Source organism: Eschscholzia californica, unplaced genomic scaffold, assembly GCF_041429995.1.
Source record: "Eschscholzia californica isolate CP2 unplaced genomic scaffold, dmEscCali1.0.p SCAF_3, whole genome shotgun sequence".
Lineage (NCBI taxonomy): Eukaryota > Viridiplantae > Streptophyta > Magnoliopsida > Ranunculales > Papaveraceae > Eschscholzia > Eschscholzia californica.
Window position 1 is genome coordinate 878,403 of NW_028238420.1, and position 23,248 is coordinate 901,650.

The 23,248-nt window shown below is 35.6% G+C and overlaps 1 protein-coding gene and 1 long non-coding RNA gene across 5 annotated transcripts; both read left to right on the plus strand.

Moving 5' to 3' along the window:
* The first annotated feature begins 5,961 nt into the window (after positions 1-5,961).
* Positions 5,962-6,896, plus strand: LOC147547459 (uncharacterized). Its single transcript, XR_015237190.1, has 3 exons — positions 5,962-6,132; positions 6,251-6,305; positions 6,814-6,896. It is a non-coding gene; the product is annotated as an uncharacterized LOC147547459 (long non-coding RNA).
* A 7,184-nt stretch (positions 6,897-14,080) lies between these two features.
* LOC147547460 (sister chromatid cohesion 1 protein 3-like) lies at positions 14,081-18,899 on the plus strand. Of its 4 annotated transcripts, none has more exons than XM_086665590.1 (14): positions 14,081-14,256; positions 14,402-14,541; positions 15,481-15,742; positions 15,815-15,861; positions 15,978-16,027; positions 16,131-16,198; positions 16,283-16,722; positions 16,912-17,023; positions 17,130-17,266; positions 17,368-17,741; positions 17,900-17,936; positions 18,047-18,095; positions 18,172-18,307; positions 18,527-18,899. In XM_086665590.1, the coding sequence occupies exons 3-14, from the start codon at positions 15,489-15,491 to the stop codon at positions 18,623-18,625; spliced, it is 1,803 nt and encodes a 600-aa protein (XP_086521716.1). In that variant the 5' UTR covers positions 14,081-14,256; positions 14,402-14,541; positions 15,481-15,488; the 3' UTR covers positions 18,626-18,899. The 4 variants fall into 4 exon arrangements, with proteins under 4 accessions (XP_086521716.1, XP_086521717.1, XP_086521714.1 ...); XM_086665591.1 differs by having other exon boundaries at positions 18,050-18,095; XM_086665588.1 differs by having other exon boundaries at positions 14,082-14,256; positions 14,402-14,545.
* The last annotated feature ends 4,349 nt before the right edge of the window (positions 18,900-23,248 follow it).

Sequence of the window (23,248 nt, forward strand, 5' to 3'; positions counted from 1 at the left end):
GTCCACATAGGGGCCCGTGGGGGCATAGGCCCCCACACCCCAAATGTGAACTCCTTTATGCATAGAGGTGCCTTTAGTGTCTTTCTAACAAATTAATTTTGTTAAGGGGCAATACGTAGACTAACAAAACTGTTGGTCATCATTAATTACAAAATTAACAATTCAAATGGCCCATGGCCCACCCGTCTTTTTGAGGGTCATTGATTCTTATGACCCTCCACTGTTTTCAAGGGAAACGTTAAAAACACTCACCATTTTTGTTATAACACTCACATCTTTCTTGTAACTTAAACGAAAATTACCTTTATGTGTGTATATGTCAAAATTGGTGAATGTATTTAAAATTTATTTTGTTTTTTTTTTTTTTATTGAAGTCGACTACGATCTACGTATGTCGTTACATTTGGCACTTGATACCTCATAGATGTGATAAGCTCGATAATCGCCCACTCAAACACTAACAGAACCGGGCCTATAGCCCAACAAGACATGGCCTAAAGCCCAACAACATTATTTACACCCTAATAATCCCAATTCAAATAACCAAAGATTCCACCTTCTCTGGGATTCGAACCTGGGACCTCCAGGGATTTCTGGAGTTTATGTCAACACCTTGGAACTACTTGGGCTACCAACTGTTGACTATTTTGTTGTTTTAAACAAACTAATTGCCCCCAACACATCCACTCACCCTATCAACCAAGGAACATTATTTTTACTTAAACTTTAAAATTATTTATCTAGTAAGAAAAATAAGAAAAGAATTCCATTCAATCAGCCTATACTAATATCTTTTTTCATATAAACTAACTTGAATCCTAATTCCAACCCAAATAGGACATAAATAAGAATCCAAAAACTATAATCTAGTCATTTTTTCTTTTCTTTTTTTGAATTGTTCAGCGTGTGTCTCGAACCCTTGATCTCTAGGTGAAAGATTGTACCTCTTACCACTCCAACCAAGGGGCAGTTGGCTAGTCATTTTTTTCTTCACAAAGTCATGTTCTCATCTTTTTTATTGGTCGTGACATCAAAAGAAGATAGATCATGATTTTTCTTTTCTATTCTCATCTTTATTTCAATGAAACTGAAATTTATGTCATTTTAACTTGTTTCAGTCAAAACTATTTTTTTTTATCTCAGTTCCAAAACATTTTAAAATTTATCTGGATAGAATAAATATTTTTTTACTTGATACCATAAGTAACGAAGTTATTATGCAACGATTTCAAAATTTTATCAATTAATAAAAATCATTTTCTTATAACATATGAATTTGTATTTTTTTTAACTTAAATGTGCCCCCACATAAGAAAAATCCTGGCTTCGCCACTGAGTGCAAGGTGTTTGCAAGGCTATCCAAGGTGTTTGCAAAAATCATGCAAGGTGTTTGCAAGGCTCTGCAAGGTGTTTGCAAGGCTCCAAGGTGTTTGCAAGGTTATGCAAGGTGTTTGCAAAAGTCATGCAAGGTGTTCGCAAATCGCAAGCCTCTGCAAAGTGTTTGCAAGGCTCTGCAAGGTGTTTGCAAAAATCATGCAAGGTGTTTGCAAGGCTGTGCAAGGTATTTGCAAGGCAATGCAAAGTGTTTGCAAGGTAGTGCAAGGTATTTTCTTAGACTAGGGTTAGGTTGGTCTTTTCACTGAAATAGAGAATTACATAATTGTCACCAGGGAGGTGAAGCCTAAAAAACTTTGATGTATCTTTTTTAACCAAAGTCATAATTTCTTAGGGAGTTTTAGCCAAATTTCCCTACTTAAAATAATATAACTTTCGTTTTAATATTTAAAGTTTTTAAATAAATCTAGGTTTTACAGTAAAACTTTTACTTTCTCTGATTTATTTTAGTATTTTTCATGTTATTTGAGCGCTGATTGAGTTTAAGAAGTTGAATTGATCTTCAAGATCAGTTTGACAAATATATATATATATATATTTGCGTTTTATATAATATATATATATATATATATATATTATATAAAACGCAAAGTTTTTTGCTGATTGAGACAAGCCGAAAGACAAATCCGGTCGTCCGTTGAGATTTTGATACATTTTTTACCTTCCGATCTATTACCCACCTTGATTTATTGACCCACTAAAAGAAAAAGGTGTCTAAACCCTTAAATCTCGTCGGTTATATCTGGCGCATTTTTTCCGCCTTCCCTTCGGGCGTTACAAACCACGTTCCAAGCATAGATGGCAAAAATGATGAAGAAGAAATTGATGACCAAAACTGATGAAGACCAAAACTGATGAAGAAATGGATGGAGAAATTGATTGTATTTTCTCCAAATTGATTGTTTTTACTCCAAATCACACCCTCCAATTTCTTTTCAGGTTCAGGCATTTAGGGTTTGTAATGGTTTTTGAGAAATCGATTGTATTTTCTCTAAATCACAGCCTCCAATCTCTTTTCAGCTTCAGGTATTTAGGGTTTTGAAATGGATTTTGATTGATTTTTCTTTTCAATTTCAGGTATTTAGGGTTTTGAATTCCAAATCCATGCTGGAAAAAGTGTTATTGGGGCGTTGGGCTAAGCTTTTGTGTCATTTTCAAACTCAGTATAGTTGTTAATCTTAGGGGTGAGCAAAAACCGAACCAATTGGCCGAACCAAACTAAGTCGAACCGCACCGATCGATTTTTGGGCCGAACCGATCACCGTTCGACTCGGTTCGGCCGAAAAACCGATCAAACTCAAATCGGTCTGGTTTGACTCCGACTTGAGTTTCTAAAAACCGCCCAAACCGAACCGACCGAACCCTAAAGAAAACTAAAATAATAATTTTGTAAAGTTAAAAAATGTTGAACTACAAAGGAAAAAAATAGAAAACCTAATCAACTCTTCCATACTATTGTCCACCATCCTTCATAGTAGTTGTTGTCGGCTTCATCAACCACAACCTATTCATTGAAATGTTTTAGAGGTAAGTCTTCATTGTTTTTCTATGTACCACAACCTATTCTTAGTTAGTAACTTAACATTATTGACTTTGCTTTCGCACTTCTACTTACTTTTTTGTTTGCAATGGTGCAAAAGTACGATGAAATTTTAATTAATTTTCGGTATATCCAATAGTGGAAAAGCAAGATGGGTACTTAATTTTTATTTTCGATATATGCAATGAAATGAATAACATTAGTTATTATTTTCTCTAAATTGTGCTCGGTTAAACCGATCAACCGAGCCGAACCAAACCGAATCGAACCATGTCGGCCGGCCGAATGGTCGGCTCGACTTTGGCCGATGATTTGGTCAGACCGCCACTTATTGATTCGGTTTCGGCTCAAACCAAAACCGAAAAAAACCGACCGCTGCTCACCCCTAGTTAATCTTAAACATTGGTCTCATTGTTTTTTCTTTCCTTTCTTATGCATCCCATTGTTAATCTTAAACTTGATAGAGGCACTGCTTTATTTTTCTTCTTTGGTTAATTTCTCGATTTCTGCAGGGAAAGCAAAGAGTGAAAATTATTGAAAGATTTGATAAGTTGGTAGAAGAGAAGTTATTTGAACCCAGAGTTTTGTTTGGCATACCTGTTGCAAAAGCTACTACAAGGAAGGTTTGATGAATTTCTTTCTTGAAACTTAAGGTTTGTCGATTAAATGTTCTTCTTAGTTTCTTACATTTGTTGTGTTGGATTTTGTTGTACTTGCAAGGAAATCTATGACATTTTCTTATGTAACTGACCTGTTTTTTTCTGACTTGGAACTGTTAAATGGGTTGGTCATTCAATATAAGTGGAGTGGCTCTAAAGTTTTTATTAGGAACAGCTCTTTTTGAACTGATAATGCAGCTTTAACATGTAGGAAGATGTTATAGTGAAGCTAATGGACTTCTTAGCACCGAAACGTAAGAGGAGCGTGAAGAACAATGCTTCAACTCCTGGAGGCAGGAGAACAAATGTTACTGAAAGGGTACCCCTCTTTTCTGAATGGATCCCTTTGACAGTTCATAGTAGTATATCTTCTCAGATTTATGTTTTTGTTTTATTTTTTATGAAGCTACAAATTTCAAGATTCAAGTTGCAATTAATCATATGCTTATTCTAATTTGAACACAACAATCAATTACAACCCAAACCTATTCTAAAATTTGTTTCCATTGATCTAATAACTTTTCAAAATAGATTCAAATCGTTTGTAAGGAATAGTATTTGAATTGATTAACTAATTTTCTGGTTTTGGTTGTCTGTTGTTCAGTATCATTTCAACTGGAGAAGACTCCCAAGGTTTGGTTTATCTTTCATTTCCATCTTGATTTCATGGTTAAAATTTTTAAATTAGATTTGTAGGTTATCTTTCACGATAATGGACAAACCTCTGGATAAATCCAGCCGTCCCACCCACATCACCACTGATTCCCACCGTTCGATTGGCAAAATCTATTAGCACCCGGGCGCATATAGCAAAGTCTTCTCCTTTCTACGAGCTGATTTCGTGTTTGCTCAACGACGCATCTTCTCGATTCAGCGGGCATATCTTCTCGGCTGAAATCATACACAGTTTACGATTTGTTTCATCATTTTGGGTTGGTTGTTCAGGTATTCAAGTATTCAAGACAAAGGTTAGTATTTTCTCATTGATCATAAGTTTATGTAATGGTAACTTCATCTTTTATTCTCTCAATTGTTTGCATTTTCTCATTTGAACAGTTTGGTTTTATGTTATTGATGATTATCTTATATGTCTCTTTACTGATGGAGGTATTCCAACTTTCACCACCTTTGTTATCTTTCCAATCAAAATTTAATCAGGGTATGTCTTTGTTAGGTCATAATTTAGTTATTTTGAGAAGATTGGATGGATTAGATAATCTTTGTGAATGTTTCATTCAGCAGAAGGTTATGATGTTAATAGAAATGTCAAAATGTGGTTTACCTCTTTATGTGTTTGATGCTGCCATGTATGTGTTTGATGAAATGTCTCATAGAAAGAATGCATTCAGTGAAGCCCCTTCTCAGTTTTGTGCTTGGTACCAAATAATGTTCAATTTAGCCCCTTCTCAATTTTGTGCTTCGTAACAAGTAATGTTCAATTTTGTGCTTTGATTCATCATACACAGCAGAACCTCATTTCTGTTGAGTGCCAACATATATGCATGATGTCTTTTTCTCTACTGGAAAGACCAGCAGTTCAATTTAACACTAGACGAACTGGCACCTATCATCATTTGTATCTAACTCATTGATGATGTCATTTGTATCTTCAATTTGGATTGGCCTATTATAGATTATCGTAATTTATATTCTTTTGCAACGTTTATTATCACTTAGCAATCACCGAAAGTACGTAAATTTACCAATGTGACCTAACGCTAGAAAAGAAAAACAACTCAAGCATCTTTGATCTTTCAAATGTATCTAATTTATGTAATGCATCTCCTGCGAGGAACTCACCTATTCCGTTGTCAGCACTTTTTCTATCGTAGGGGTGATAAGACCTAGCTAACGATCGCTTTTGTGTTTGAAACTTGGTCTGAGTTTTTTAGTTGGGAGTCGATTGAATATTTCAAATAGATTGTGGTTGTACCATCTACCAATGTGAGAATGTAATCTTATCTAAGTGGCCAACTTGTGAATAAGATGACATTGTATTAGGTATTTGCACGTAAAAAACTCTTTTCAATAGCTTTGGTGCTTCTACCACCGCGAGAGTGACATTCATATTTATGAAGCCATTAAGAAGTTATTGCACCCGTTTCTGGTTAGGTGTTGAGAACCGATCAAACGAAAAAAAAAACAAGGTTAAACAAATGTATGAATATTGTACTCGACGAAGATTATGAACCAAAGATTGCTGATTTTGGGCTTGCAAAAGATTTTTAATTAATGGTCCAATTGAAGTTGTTTTGCTGGTACTCATGGTTACAGAGCTCCAGAACTTGCATATTCTCTTAAAGTGGCAGAAAAGAGCAATGTATATAGCTTCCGTATTGTACTAATACAAATGACGATAGGCAGAGGTCCAACTGATCTCGAGTACAGTGATGAAAGAGATATTGTATGTTGGGTTCAACTCATCTCAGTTCACTCGAAGATACATTTAGAGTTCTTGATAAAAGGGTGTCAGATTCGTTCGGAGATAACATGGCCAAAGTCATAACTGCTGAAAAGAATCCGAAGTAATGATAGTTTGTAAGTTTTTCCTGGTTATAGTTTGTTGGGACCGTACATATTTGTTTATTTGTGAGTTTTGGGAATTATGGATCTTACTCAAAATCAGGCTTCCTTTTGATATTTGTCTATCTTATAGGAACATCATTTGTGCACAGAAAGTTGTCGTGGATTCTATCTGATGAGGCAGATAGGTAGGCTTTATTTAGTAGTGCAACTATAGTTTTGCAATTTTGTTCTTATTTATTTTATTTTGCAGTTTAATTTCGTAATTCCCTTTCTGCAGTTCATTAGATGCTATTTATATGATTGATGATCTTAATGTTAATTAACTAATAATATTTGTGGCATATGTGTTAAATTTGCTTATCCTTCTTCATATCAACTTTAAATAGCAATCCATTGTCGATAACTACAATTGGTTTCTCTGCATCCATTATCTGCTTTCTAAATAAACCCGTTAGATGTATAAAAAACACCAGTGTTAATGCTGGTTGTTGCAACATTTGGGCATATGATGTTAAACTTTCCTAAAATTTATATTATTTCGTAGTATCTCGGTGAATCTTCTTTTACTTTTTACTCCCTTTTATAGCAGAAACTGTTCGCCCATTATTGATTGAACTAGAGTTATTTGTTGTCATCTTTTTATGTTCTTTTCTTTTAGTAACTTGTGTTCTTCGTTTCTCTTATTTTCCACAGGTACATGATTTATCTCTAGGATTATTATTTATTCAACTGGACAACAATCGTAGCCAAGCTCCAAGGCCATTCCAAAAGAGTTATAGGAATTTGTTGTGCAGTTTGTATTTTGTTAACATTTATACTTTCTCAATTGTCAATTACTAAGGAGTTTGTATTGGATTTTTTTAATGAAAGTACTCAAACTCTTATTTTATTCTTTACATAATATGATTAATGATTTTATTCATAAGAAGTGTAGTATAGAAATGAACAAATGCAATATACGAGTGTGTCAGACCTTAGTACTTGCAAATTGAATAATGTATTTAGGCAAGTTTAGCCGTGCCGGAGGCACGGGTTATACCTAATATATATATATTATATATAGAGAGAGAGACGAGAAAGAGAGAGAGAGAGAGAGAGAGAGAGAAAAGCAGGTAATATGTTAATATATATATATATATATATATTAGAGATAGAGAGGGAGAGCCGAGAAAGAGAGTAGACCTTGAGTGTGAAGAAGACTGGAGCGTAAAGAGACTAGAGAGAGAAAGAATGGCACTGGCTTAGAGACTAGAGAGAGAAAAAATGACGGTGTAATGAATTTTGGGACGAAAGTCTGCATATATAGTAGCTGAAATTCCTATGTGGGACGCTGGTTTCTGTTACCCGTCTTCTTTAAGTTATCTGTAGCCTCGTCATATTGCTTTGACCGTTAGATTTCTTCCATTGGGAAGAAAAGTCTGCTTTTATGTCTGCACGGGCCCTATCGAATCATTCCGGCGAACCCATTCAACGAGTTGCAACGAGTCACTTAAATGAGTCCATGGTGAAAGTAGATTATTGTATTGATTTTATTTGTGAAATCTAACAAAACAAAAACGTTTTTGTTTTGAATTAACGAAGATAGACTAAGGAAGAAAAAAACAATTCAGTATTTTTCTTATTTCTAACCGATAGTCTCAGTTATCGGATTGGTATTGATACTTGTATCATCTTACAAGTTCTAATTTTCAGTTTTATTTGTATAATCTTATATTATGTTGTCGACCTTTAGGGTCTTTAATTCTCGATCTTTAGGATCTCTTTTGTCGACCTTTAGGGTGTTTTGAGGTTGTGTCTGGTCAATTTTTCTCCCTTCATGGGGTACTTTACATTCGAAAGTTCTATAAACTTCTCTTATGTAGTTCTCAGAGGAATAACAATTATCATCCATGTAACTTCGTGATTGTATCACTTATGAATGAAATATGGTTTCGCTTGGTTTCAAAAAAAAAAAAAACTTCCCAGTGTGGCCCACCGACTGAAAAATACTGATTTATATTAGTGTTTGGATAAAAAAACGGTACATTATACAAACTCGTAAAATATATAAGTTTGTCAATAAAGATCGATTAACTTGGGAGTGAACCAATAAAAATTTTAGATTTAAACATAAAGCCAACGTAATCTGGTTGAAGATTGACTTAAACTAGGTATAAAATTGTCCATCTAAAATGACTGACACTAGTACTGAAAGACCTTACTAACCAAGAGTACAACATCACGAGCCGAGATGGCGAGGATGTCTGAACACGAAACAACGCCAGGACATATTTCTTCTAAACTTTTCTTTGCACGTACGACAATACCAAACCCATCTCCCGCCGGTGAGAGATTGATGTTGTCATCTCTCTCTGCTATGTTTTCTGTCGTTGATGTAATCAAATACCGATCCATCACATCCCTACAAACTCATACCACATAAATGCATGATGAGAAAATATACCATTATCATTTTTTGAAAAGAGAGAGAGAGAGAGAGAGAGAGAGAAACCTCAACAAAACAGTCACGGAAGAAAAGTCTGAGAGTGGCAGGGAGAGTGATATTAGGTCTTGGATATTCATTCATCTTCTTTGATAATACTTGACTAATCTTTTCTTCTACATTTGGGCATGTCTTCTGATAGAAATTGACAGAAAGAGATGAAGAATTCACTGACAAAACCCAATTCTTCATCATCAACAAAATAACCAACAAACTCAACAAACCCATTACTAGTACTTCTTCTCTGTTTCTTCCTATTCACTCTTACCCTTTTCATATGAAAAAATGGTTACATTTTCATAAAAGTCAAAAGAAAATGAAATTAACTTTTTCCAGATTGAAGGTAAAAAAGGAAATTGGAAAGGAAATAAGCAAGGGATAAAAGAAAAGAAAAGGCATTCTACTCCTATCGGATCTAAACAAACAAAAAAAAAAGTGAAGAAGTCATTAACTAAATTAACATAAGTGGACCTACTTCATTAATGAATCCTATTTAGTGGTTGTCACAAATGCCATTTTTTTTTGTTAAGAAATGTCATGCTATACTTCCCCATTCTAAACTAGTACCTGTGGTAATGCAATTTTTTTTGTTTATGAGGTTAAAGAAAATAACTCCCAAGATTTTATTCATAGACGGCTGAATTTCAATGTCCTAAGAGATTACAAAATTATCACAAATATGTTTGACAACAAAGTCACCACCATTGTCCAGGGCCGTGTCTGAAATTTGGGGGTCAGTGTAAAATTCAAATCTGGGCCCATCGAGCGATAAAAGATTTACAAGAAAAAATTAATCAAAATAAAAGACAAAATTATTGGTATGTGGATGAAAACTGTAGATGAATCTAAACGTATTTTGAAGAAAGTAATCGGAGGAAAAAAATTATTTAAAATTTCATTTTTATAGAATGTCTAGTCTAAGAATCTACAATCACTTGTGAGCAAATATATTGATTTATTTTATCTCAGATCAAAAATTTATACTACAAACAACATAGACACTTTAAATTTTCATAGAATATTTGGATCCTAATATGACATTATCAATTATTTAGTTTATACGAAGACTTTTAGTGTTCATGGCTAACTTAAAATGATAGTGGTACAACGCAAAGTTTAGAATCTAAAGACGATTTTGGAATGTAGTAACTTTCATACCATTGTTTTCATATATATTTACGGTTTTACAAATTGTTTTTTTTTTTTGTTGAAAGAGTTTTACAAATTGTTGGGATTTAAAAAAATATAAAGATTTCAATTTTCTAAAAACCATTCAAATTAGGGAAGAGATGTACTCAAAATAAAAAGGCCATTGTTTTTGGGAAAGCAAAAAAATTTCTGGAGAAGACGGTGGAAACCAAAAAAACTCAAACCAAACACTCCCCCTCAAGTCGGCGGAATAAAGATGTCGGCCGGAAAAATTTCTTTTCTCTCTCCTCTATCTGGCTCTCTCTCTCTCTTTTTCTCTTCCCCTCTTTTTTTTTTGTAACAGTTCCAACGAAGGGGTTTTCCCTTCGCCAGAACCCTTCGTATAGTTTCTAGACGAAGGTGGGGTTCCTTCGTCTGGAAACCAGACGAGTTTCCGGTGAAGGGAGGTCCCCTTCGCCGGAAAGTTCATGTGACAATAAGAGAGGGAAAGAGGATACGAGGAGAGAGAGAGAAGAAAAGAAAGAGAATAGAGAAGAAAGAAGAGAGAACTTTGTTTATGGTGATCGATGGCATCAATGGTGGAAGTTGCCGGAATCCGGTGGGGGTCGCCGGAATTCTAGTTGAGGTGAGAGGAGAAGAAAAAGAAAATAAATTGAAAGGTTGATGTTTGGAGGAAACAAAAAATTTTGTTTCCACCCAAAACTTATTGCCCCAGAATTCTATTTATTTCCCAGAAACACTAACCAATAAAAAATAGTTAAGACATGGTGGGACGGAATGGAAATATGGGTTGACCCTCTACCTCATAAGAAAACAGGATAAAATCGAATCAAATGGAGTCCACGTGATTCAAACTTGGGTCAGGTTTGCGGAACATTTCACACCTAACAAGGAGAGCTACACACTGTTATGTGTTATGTTTGTATCTCCTACTATATATTACATAAATTAGGCCAATAATGAAAGTGGGCCCCTTGTGGTGAGGGGCCAGTGTGGGCGCCCTGCCCGCACCCCCCACCACACGATTCTGCCATCGTCGACCACCGCCACCAACTACTGGACCACAAATCACCATTTTTATCCTGCCCTTCACCGTAAACTATTTTCATCTTCTCCAACCACCACAAATCACAATTTGCATCTTTTTCTTTGGTATCAACCAATTTCAATCCTCACATAAAGAGATTCGTCCATCTAAAAGCAAAATAGAATGGTTACTAATTCCTTTATTAAAGATGACCCCCTTAATCTATTTTTATCAAGACAGGTGTGAAAATAAATTCAAACATTGCGGCCTCAAAAGTTAAAAATCGACCGTTTACATCAACGGATTGAATTTCGTGGGATTCCAACGACAATTTCCTTCAAAATCCAAGTATATAACTCTTAAATTTCCGTCCAAAGGATGCCTGAGCTCAAATGATAAGAATTCAACCTTAACAAGTTCGCTTGGAACGCTATGGATCTTATTATAACAAAAACAACGGGGATCTTCCTTTTGTTTTTGTTGATAGGCTATGGATCTTTCTTAGAATGTCTGACTTTCATTTTATGTTAAAATTCCGTGCAATTTGACATTGCCGACATTTGTTTAAAAATCCACAGTCTATATAGCTCATGTAATTACTGAAAATTGAAATTGTTTGGACTGAGTTCAAATGGTATTAATTCAGCCTCCAATGTCAAAACCACATTCCGAAATCTATAGAATACCCTCTCCCAGTCTCCCGATCGAATGGAGAAACAGTAGTGGTGGGGTTAGGGAAAAACAAAAACAAATACCACCTAAAATTGTACCTTGGAAAAAAAAATCCCCCAGGCAGTGGGCATATTTAAATTATAATATATCAGAAAGAATAGACTATAATTTCTAAACTTTTTAAGTGGTAATCGTTGTATTATTTATAAAACATGAACGTTTACAGCACTGGAAGGAGGGGTCTGACGTGAAGAAACGAATATAACATTTGTATTTTAATCCACTTTCTTCATTACGTGTCTGGGCAACTGACATCTTTCTCCGCAGTAGAGAGTGAAAAAGAGAAGTACTCCGAAGACGATCATAAAGAACCATAACCAATGACACTCAACCATCTCCCAACCAATGTTAAAAAAGCGCATAAGACGCGCATCGAGGTGTACGCCTCGAGGCAAAATGTAGTGTACCGCATCAAAACTTACGCCTCGGTGTTGTAGTAACTTTCTTTGTTTTTCTTTAATTTTTAGAAGTAGTCAGAAGGGTAGAAGTGACCGAAAGCATTCATATCCTTTTACTATACTATTAAAAAATTAATATTCTGTAGTGCTAAAAATAAATTCAATAAAACATATAAATCTTGCAAGCTGAAAACCCATCCAACCAAAGAAGACAAAAGACAACATATTACTCAACTCATGACTACACTGTTGGAAATAGACACCCGAATCTAAAGTTGTGATCAAGAGAGTCCGCAAGGGAAAACCATAGAGGTTCAAGGTATGGCCGTATGGGTCTTGTGAGATGGATTTATGAAGATTGTCAAAACTGAAGCTTTTGGGTTGATAGACCGATACAACATATTTGCATGCGAAAAAATAGACACCATTTTAAATTACTAAGCCCAAGCATCGGCAAATTTGTCCGAGCAACCTAATGACATGAGTTTGAGCCTAGGAAGACCGAAACAATGCGGTCTGTCTATTCTAAAGGTTATTCACAAGAATAACGTGGGGTGAATGTAGTCAATTTGTGGGCGCCTGTAGACTTCGCGTTCTTTGGGATGTCCAATCTTATTAACCCGTAACCGACTGCGGACAGGACCGGTCCGAACAATGGCCCGTCTGGAGTTTGTAATTGTTTGACCATGGTAGCTAGGCGTAGCGGTGGTTTTCGTATGGAGTATAATTTATTGAGTGCGGCTAAAGGCGCCCCAAAATTGCTCTTTGCGCCTCCGGAAAGGGTTTGCCCCTCCCGACCTAAAATCTTTTGAAATACCTATCTCTCCTCCAGTTCTATTGTTAGTTAGAGCATCTCCAATGCAACACTCAATCTTAGAAACTCCGAGTGCCACCTAGGATTTTTTGAGTTTTTGACTAGAAATCCTCTCCAATGCAACACTCTATTTGGATCTCTAAGATGACGTGTCGAGGATGGAATAGAGATATCTCAAGAGGACACTCTATTTCTAGAGTGTCCTCTTGTGATATCTCTAATTGTCCAACTCATCAATATTTGATTTTCAACCAATAGAAAGTCTTCTATATTTTCTAAAATAACTAATTATTTATCTACAAAAATAACTATGCAACATAAGTAAATAAGATAAGTTTAGAGTTTTGCATTGGAGAAATAAAAAACGTAAGAATCTCTATTAACGCCACCTAGGAGTGAGAATCTCAATTGGAACTTAACACATATGATGAATAGAGATTTTTTTGAGTTTTGCATTGGAGATGCTCTTACTTTTAAACTTCTGTTTAATTTGATTTCAGGAGAACTTATAAAATTGGTTAATATGATTTCACCTAGGTTATTGAGTTTAGGTTTGATTTCAATACACAAAGCTTTATTTCATTAAGGTTAGGTTGTGTTTAATTTTCAATAGGTAACACTCTTATTTAGGTTAGGTTTTGATTTTTAAATTACACTCATGAGACCATTTTTTCAAATAGTTCATGAAATCAATAATTTGTCATTTTATATGTTGATTGTTGTTCAGGGCAGCAATCAAGAAGGAGAAGGAAAAATGTTGTTTGGTCTTATGAGACAAAAGGTTTTTTCATCAGGATTTACTTCTTCGGTGGTAAACTTTAAAAATCAAAACTTAAAACGACAAGCTCCCACGAATCAACTCTCTCCGATCAAGCAACCACTCTTTGGTGTAACCCGTTGTAGGATCCGGTCTATGTTAGCCGCGGATTACCGAAGTGATCCGATGATCGTAAGCGGCTTCTAGCTAAGCATTATGACCCCTAATTGGACCGGACTAAATCAATTTTCGATGGTTGTAGAAGATTTTATTGCAATAATAGTTTCTCGTAATAAAACATGTCCATGCTAAGCAATATTATGTTCGGGTTAATATTGGCACGGCAAAATACTATTAATACATCGATCTTATCTATCCGTGTTAGACATGTTCAAAATTTAGAAAAGCCTTAATCTTTAATTGAATTAAAGATCCGCTTGATACGTGAGAAAACATTCGAATGTGAATTTTTCAAAATGTAGTCTCAAGTGCTTGACAGGAGCATAGGAAAATAGGGTGCCTTTAACAAATGATGATTCAGGTGGTGCTCTTATACTCCTTCCAATGATCATCTCTTATAAACCCTAAAGGCCTAGATTTATGGAGAGAAAGAGAGCCGATCTGTCTAAAGAGAGAAGCGGGATTAGGAGAGAGAGAGGGAGAGAGCAAATCTAGAGAGGACTGAATAGGAATTAACTCAAAGTTTTAGGATTGATTGAGTAAATCTAATTTGGCACGGTTTCCTTCCTTGGCGGGAATGATTTTGGCGCCGATTGTGTATTTTCCCTTCCCGCTCTTATTTTTTCATGTCGTTTGGAATTTTATCTTTTACTAGTACTTGATCCGTTGTTCAAAACGGTAAAACCTAAAACACGATCATCATCACTAATTTATTTTCTCTCTCTAAAATTTTTAATCACAGATTAGAGAGAGAGATAAACAATGTTCTACTCGCACACTTTTCTTGCTCGGAAAAGCCCTCTTGGAACTGTTTGGATTGCTGCTCATCTTCAACATAAGCTCCGGAAATCTCAAGTTGCTGTCACTGATATCCCTAAAACTGTTGGTTATTTCTTCCTCCTTTTTAGATTCTGATAAGTAATGGTATTAGTAGTAATCTTTTTTCAATTTGGGTTTTTTTTTTTTTTTAATTTAGTTTTTGGAATTTGTTTAAAGGTGGGTTCTTTGTTCAATTTTAATTGGTTATGAGTTTTTGCGAGTTTGAAGTTTCTAAAGCCTATAATTGAAAGGGATTTCTCATTATCTCTATTACAAGTAGTTAATTAGACCAACCAATGACCTAGAATTTCCTTAGTAAAATAAAATTTGAGTCTAATAGGAAAAAAAGAATCATACCCAATAGCCAAGACTTATTTCAGTTTCTTGTTGAAACCAAGTACCCTAGCCAACTAAACTACAATGACCTTTTGATAAGTATTTCAAGTTTTTTTTACAAAAATATGGTGTAGTTTTCAAGAGTTAACACTACAATTTGGGGCAATCCTATAATGTAGGAGGTGGCCATGTTCGGTTCAGTAAGTCCGGATAATATGTGGCCATTGGTCTGCGGCACCACGGATATATTTTATTCTTACCATATTGTCCAATTATAAGTTGAGACATTAAATGGGAAATGGTATTTGTGGTACAATCTACACATGAATGTGCATACAAAATCTCACATTATTCTTATTGAAGTTACTACTAGTGTCCAAGTGCCCGACATGAGCTAATGGTTCGTAGTATTAGGACGCCTATAATTCTTAAGTGTAGTATAAGTTGAGATGGTACTTGAAGGTTTCTTTATACGGCAATTTAACTTCCACAGAATTGCTTGTGTTGATCAGAGTAGTTCTCTCCAAAATCAAGTCTTTATGTTCCCCTATCTCTCTTCTCAGTCCTTGTTTTCAAATTACTAACTATTTGATAAGATTGGTTCTCTCCAAAATCTTATCTTAAAATTATCTCGTTTCTCTTCTAAAATTCTCTTCTGCATTTTAGACAGCATTATGTTCCCAGAAGTACCTATCGCACTGCGGTTGTCAGGGCACCTTCTGCTGGGTGTTGTTCGAATATATTCGAAGAAGGTTGACTATCTTTACCAAGACTGTAATGATATTTCAACCAGAATTGCTACCTTTGCCTCATCAAAAGAAGTAAATCTACCAGAGGAGGCACGATGCGCACAATCTCAGGATATAACTTTGCCACTGACATTTGATTTGGACTCCATGGAGTTAGATGATGATTTACTTTTGGGAGGGTAAGACCTTTTTTCTCTTGACACATTGGGACCAAGTATACATTATAATGTTATGTTCATATCATGTAACAGGATTATGGATAACAATCTCAAGACTCAAGAGGAAATTACAATCACAGGTTTGGTTCATCGGTTGTTTTTAAATCCACAGTAGTTTCTTTCTTCATGAGTTACATATAATTCAAGACTATATATATGGACTTATTAGTTGATGCAACCTTTGTCATGTGTACAGATCAGGTCCCAGTCGAAGGAGATCCTTATGTTGCTTTCTTCCTTAACGAGGTTTGACTATGTTCTGAATTTTTCTTCTAATTTTGTCTGATGCTTCAATGCCTTGGGACTGATGCCAACTTGTCATATTCCGTAAAATTTCTCCTTTATACAGGATATTGATATTGAAAGATTTCCTCCTGAAGACATTCCCGAATTCGGGCCTACACCAATGGAAATGGAGTAAGCCTCATTTCCGCAGTTAAGAGCTTTTGTCATTTATATACTTTAAGGATTTCAACTAAAAAGTATATTATTATCTCGCAGTACCTCTTCAGTACAAGTAGAGAATGTTGTGGGCGTTTCAGAAGCTGGGCAGAGTAGTCGATCAGCAGAAACTACTCAGAGACTTTCTGATGATAATGTCCTCCCAGAACCCGAAATCATGCGTGAAGCTGGGAAGAGTAATGAATCAGCAGAAGCTACTCAAAGGCTTTCTGAAGATAATGTCCTTCCAGAACCTGAGGTTATGCGCGATGTAGCCCATGATTTCAATCCCGACAACAGTTTAGAAATTACTGATCAATACAATGTCAGTGACCAACAATCACCCCTTGAGCACAACATAAACAGGGAGAACATTTCCCCGTTGGTGCAGGATATGCCGATTTCTGGAGGACAATCTGCAGAATTTCAGTTGCTTTCAAATCCAGCAACAGTTGCAGCAGAAATGTCTCTCCCTCATTCTCGTTCAAATGTTTCATTGGGTAAGTTTATCCTTTTCTTCTTGATTTCCTTTCTCGTTCTTTATTCTTCTTTGTCTGTGAACAATTTTTCGGCTTGTTTTCTTATTTCTTGTTTTTAGTTATTTAAATTTTTCCTGATCCAACAAAGAATTTGTGCTAGTTATTAATCTATCTTATGTCTTTTGTGATTATCTTTCTGCTTTTGTTAAGGGGGTGTTTCAACAGAGATGGCTGTTCAACCAACTCCACAGGTTGAGAGTAGAAGACCTAAATTAAGGAAGAGAAAACAAATTTTTGACAACCCCGTTGTGCTGTCTAATGTGTAAGTCAGTTTGATTATGGATCATCACTATCGTGAGTTTTTTGTGGGTATCTATACTATTATAATTAGTTGTTACTCAGTGATATGGCTACGTGTTCATTTACAGTTACATCAATCACCGCCTGGAGAATACTAAGGATCTATTGCGCAAGCGAAAGAAGCTTCATCCTTCGGCTTTAGATTGTTGGAAGATCAACAACAGGTCGAAGAAGGATAATGTTTTCAATGAACAAACAATATCAGGTACATTTTATTCTTGAATGGAGCATGAATCGTGTATTTTACATCATTCCGGTGCAGCAAGTTCGTAATACTAGTATACTACTCACATTTTTCTGTTGCAGGGCTGTCTCCAACACTCCAAGCTATGTTTGATAAAGAGTTCATTTCTTCAAAATTTCATAAAACTTCTGTGGATGAACCTGTGAATGAAAGAACTCCTACACGTATGCCTGACCCTGATATGGAAATTGAGATTCCCAGAGACGAGGAACACCATGCCGACAACTATCCTAGACATGTCTTTGTGCCTTCTCCATCTGGAAGAGAAGAGACTCCTACCTTTCCAACAGCAACAGGACCTGAGCCTCAGAGTGAATTGGTCGAAACTGAAGTGATACCTACATTTGAAGAGACACCTCTTACCCAGCAGGTTGACCTTGAGACGGAAGCACAAACATTCCAGTCGGAGGAGCAAATTGGTTTACAGGAAGCAGAAGTTAGTATTTTTCTTTCTTAGTGGCATCACATTAGTTTTCGCACTTCCTCTACAGTTGATTTATTTCATAACCCATTTTTCCTTGTCACTTCACCTAGTCATCTAATGTTCCCAAATTTCTCTTATGGTCTAATATGATGCTCTTATCATTTTTGCAGGATCTTGGTTTCTTGGAAGCAGATACTACACCAGCAGGTAAGCTAAACAAATTGGATTATACTATCTGCATAGAACATTTCTTCTTGGTTGAATCAGATTTATGATAGAACATTATTTCTCTCAAGAACTTACATCTGTTCTTATAGCAGGTAATGGTGAAAATGAAGAAATTGGTTCCCTGTCTGTGAGGACAAGGTAAATAAATTTACTTCAGAACTTCTTGTTCAAGTATTTTTGCCGCTTATTAAAATTCACAACTTTTATCTTGCAGAGCTGTGGCTCAGTACTTACAGAAGCAATCTCCTGCACCTGGAATGTTGGAGGATCAATTAGCCGATCTAAGTTTGAACAAGATCTTACAAGGAAAATCAAGGAAACAATGTGCTCGGATGTTCTTTGAAACACTGGTAATCACACATCATATACTTCATTTCCTTATTATTCTTGTTATGTATTGGCTTTCTTTTCTGTGTTTTGTGGTTGGGTGTGGTTTTGTTGCCTCCGGAATCTAAAAAGGTCCCTAAGTTCACCATGTCGTCGAATAACTCTCGGACATATAAATGCAAATTGATGGTATCTATGATTCTAGTGGATATGTGAATACTTAATAGTTGACTTGGTTATAGGTTCTGAAGAGTCATGGGCTCGTCGAAGTTAAGCAAGATGAACCTTATGGTGATATCACTTTATCGGCGACTTCAAAACTCGCAAAGACAACACTTTGAGATCATATTACAGCACCATTTGGCTAGCACTGTAGATAAAGCCTTAAACTATATCTTTATATGCAGCAGGTAGCTCCTAAGTTAATATCATTATATTATCATCATAATTTTGACCAATGGCTGCTTCTTCTAACTTATCTTTATACTTATACTAGGGTTTAGTTTTCTTGTTTTAAGATAGAGGTTCTGATATGTAGTTTGGATTTCGAGGTACATTCATCTGCTTATTCGTCCTCCTTTTCTATATCAGAAAGTTAATAAATTGGTTTTGACATTTAGTATTTTTTTTGTTGTTTGTCTGATGAATGCTGGAGCAAGATCCTATAACTTGGTTGAACACTGACATCTAACCGCCATTACGTGCGGCTCAAGCCAGTCTAGCATGACTTGTCTATTTTGTGGCGAGGCCAGTGGCCTGCCTAGGACGACCTGCTCAAGCAATTGTGGGCGGGCCTGGCCCGGCCTCGCTCGGCCCAGCGGTTACCATTAGGATACAGTTATGATGATGGTTATTTCAAGAAATGTTCCTTCGGAGTCTCATCTTAATTTAAATATAAATCTACTCAGGCAAGCCCCTTGTGTTTGACAACCACTAGTTGTGTTTGGGGTAAATGATTTATTTGTCACAGTGGATTTTGAATTCTGAGATAGGAAATTGCAGATCCAATGTGTTAAAAAGTAATTGTATTTTCTTCACCCGCTAAAAGTCTAGAGTCCAGGAGGCTGCTGCAATGACTTCACCAACCTAAATACTAGTGTTTTACAGGGCTTACATCAAAGTAATCCATAGTCTAGAGTTTAGGAGGCTGCTACAAAATCTAGAACACGTGGGTCTTGCTCAAGTGAGAGTGCACCCACGCAAAATAAAACTTGGAATTTATAAGATCCATATCTGGTTGAAGGTAGAAATTCTTCATTTATTGATTTGTGTTATTAACGATACAAACAAAAGTAAATTAATCTAGAATAGTCTTACGGGTTCTGAAATGTATAACCGTACAATTCTAGGGCACTTATAAGCAAATTCCATTGTGTAATTATAAACCTAAGTCGTTTAGTATGTGATATATAATGTCTACTAGGTATAGTCCGTACCTCTGGCACGACACATCTCTATCTTTTTTTGTTTGTGAAAAAAATGAGATAAATCATAATCTATTACAATCCTTACTCCGGCACAGCACATCTCCTTGAGTGCATTATTTAATTAGCTAGTACATTCTGGGGTTATTTCCTAAATAACTCCTAATTTTGTGACCAGCTTCCTGCCTAGTTATCTACTATATCAAAAATACCAGATGACCTCCTTTTTCAGTTATCGTTATAATTCTGTTAACCAGTCATCATTTGCCTCTCCTCCATCTCTTCACGTCTCTCTGCCACCTTCAAAAATAAAAAAATAAAAACTTTTTTCCTCTGTCCTCTTCTTCCTCTCTCTTCTCTCCCCTGTCCTCTCTCTAACTAGTCTCTCTCTCTCTGATTAGAGAAAACAGTTTTAAGAAATTATATAGAAAGATACTAGATCTAACTACCGATTCTTCATTTCTTTAATTATTTATTTCAAGAAGGCAAATTTCCAGGCCCTTCATACCTAATCGATCAGTCTTCGAATCCAATCGGCACAACAAACTCATCACCTGGTGATGGTGGACGGAGAAGAAGATGAAGGAGTTTCTTTAATTATTACTTATGTTCATAGGCTCATAGCCATGTCTAGGTACATGGCTAAGAGAGATAAAACTTCAATCTAAAGTATTCCCGCCCAAAACAAGAATGCCTTAAAACCCCACTGAAACCATTATCGAGCTAGATCGAATGATCATCCCTGAAACCAGGGGCTGATCCATGGGGGTGCGAGGGGGTGTGGCCGCACCCCCTGGATCCTCCCGAAAAAAGATATACTAGTAGTGATTTTTTTAAAACATATACGTAGGAATAAGAAATATATATTTTCTGATGTACCAAAAAAAACAAAGAAATCTTTGGCTTAGTGGTTAAAGCGCGGGTTAGGGTTGTTTGATATCATAAGGTTGTGAGTTCAATTCTAGCTTCGCATTTTTAGGGATTTTTGACTTTTATGTTTTTAGTTATATATACCATATCGTGTGTCTATATGACACAAGTAAAACTTAACTCAATGGTTGAGGCATTAAGTTTTGACGCATGGGAACATGAGGTACTGGGTTCGAGTCCTTCTATAAACTATTTGATTTATAAACTTTTAATATTTCAAATACCCTAAATTCTTATAAAATTCAACAACTCTAAATCCTATAAATTACAATTCATCTACAATAAACCCTTCAAACTTTAATTCATCTACCATATATCCTATACAATTCAATTCATCTACCCTAAAATTTATAAACTTCAATCATCTACCATAAATCAACTCAATTCTCTACCCTTACATATATCTTCCATTTCTTCATCTCAGATCATACCAAAACCACTTCTTCTTCATCTAATAAAATTATTCAAACTCAACTACTAACAAAGGAAATATATTTTACAAGAAAAATTTATTCGAGTTCATCTAGTTCAACACCAGAAGTTCCAGACTCGACTCCAACGTTATTTCCAATTCCAACACCGGGACCAACTCTAACGCTGGAACTGACTCTGACATTGGTAAGTCCTCTCGAATTTAATTTATCATCTTTACCAATTGATCCGGAGTTTAGATTACCAATTTCAAGTTATGAATCCAAATATAGAGATGAAATTTGTATACACTATTTACAACGTGATCCATTTCAGTCAAAGGACCATAATTTTTTTAAAGACAATAATGGAAGACGTTTCATTCCATTTTGGTCTAATGATCATCAAGAGTGGTTTGAAAATGTAGTGTTGAAAAAGATGCCGCATTTTGTTTTTTTTTTTTTTTTTTGAAAACGGTAAAGTTGGTCGGGATACCGTTTTTAATGGAGGTTGGAATAGTTGGAGAAAACCTAACCGGTTAATGAAACATGTTGGCAAAATGAAAAGTCAACATTATGATGCTCGGATTAGTTGTATAAATTTGATGAATCAACAACAACATATTACAACGGCATTAGATAGACATTCCAAATATTTTTGGTGAAATTGACAATGAGTCGAGTATGCGAACATTTCAAAATCTGAACTCTCGTAGAGGTCAATTGCGTTTGTAATCGTCAATATATTACTAATATACTTAATGAATGTAAGTATTTTATTAATTACTGTGGTTGCAAAAAAAATTTATTTAAGTATATAAATCTGCACTACCTAAGCAAAAATCCTGGATCCGTCCCTGCCTGAAACCATTTTCTCAATGTCTGTTTACACCCACAATAATCCAAGTATTAATTTGAATCAAAGCCATTTCTAAATATGACAGACAAATGGAAACAAAAACTAACCTGCTGGATTGAGATTTCTCATTGGTGTTGAAGTTCTGAGATTAAAAATTGGAGCTTGAATATGTTTTTCGTACAATGTCATTTAGATCCACATATCGCTTATAAGGTTATGCATGACAATGCAGGTGAAGAACAAAATCATGAAGATGAAGCTCATGAAGATGTTCCTATGGGTGATGATGTTGAGCAAAGAATTGAAGTTCAACATGAACCACCAGCTGAATTGAGTAGATCGACTAGAGAGAAAGCACCATCTACCAAGTATCCTCCACACGAGTATGTGATGGTACAGGTAGTGGAGAACCACAGTGTTATGAAGAAGCCCTAGATGATGAACACAAGAAAGAGTGGTTGAAAGCAATGCAAGATGAGATTGAATCATTGCATAAGAACAACACTTTTAAGTTGGTTGAAAAACCTAAAAATAAGAAAATTCTTAAAAATAAGTGGGTTTTCAAAACCAAAACCGAAGAGAAATTCACAAACACGGCACAAGGCACGCCTAGTGGTGAAAGGATTTGGGCAGAAGAAGGGTATTGATTTGGGATATTTAGTGTTTGGGTCAAGGATAAGTACTGGTTTTAGTGTTTAGGTCACAAGTTTGTCCGTTATAGGGTCTGGGTCACGGACTAACCATTGACCACGTTGACTAATGATGCAGTTAACTAGCGTCATTAGTCAACGGGTCAATGGTTAGTCCGTGACTCAGACCCTAAAGTCGGTACCTATCCTTGACCCAAACACTAAATAGCGTTGCTGTGAGCCGTTCCAAAGACGGAAATAAATTTGAACGCATTAAAATCACAAAAAGGATTTGAACATTAATTCTTTCAGGTCTTAAAATTGATGGATCAATTTGGTCTTTGTTGTTCATAGTAATCACCATGATTCTTTCTTCAACCAAGTAGAGAAAATTTCGTCCATGAAATTCAAAATTCCTGATAAACTTATAGATGTTGATTTCTCATTCAAATATAGATCTAAATCTTTAATAAAAATAACTAATCGTTTTGTTGTTTGAAGAAGAAGCATTTTTAGGTCAGAATCATCAGTAACATTTGATATATTTATATCGTAGATATCGTAGTTCTGGAATTTAGCCATGGCGGAAACGAATGATGATTTTCCAGTTTATGGAAGACCGAAGAAGATAGCTTTGTTTCCAAACAAGACGTAATCGATGATAAAATTGTTTTAATTTAATAAAAGATTCTAGATCTGTTTTTTCCTTGTT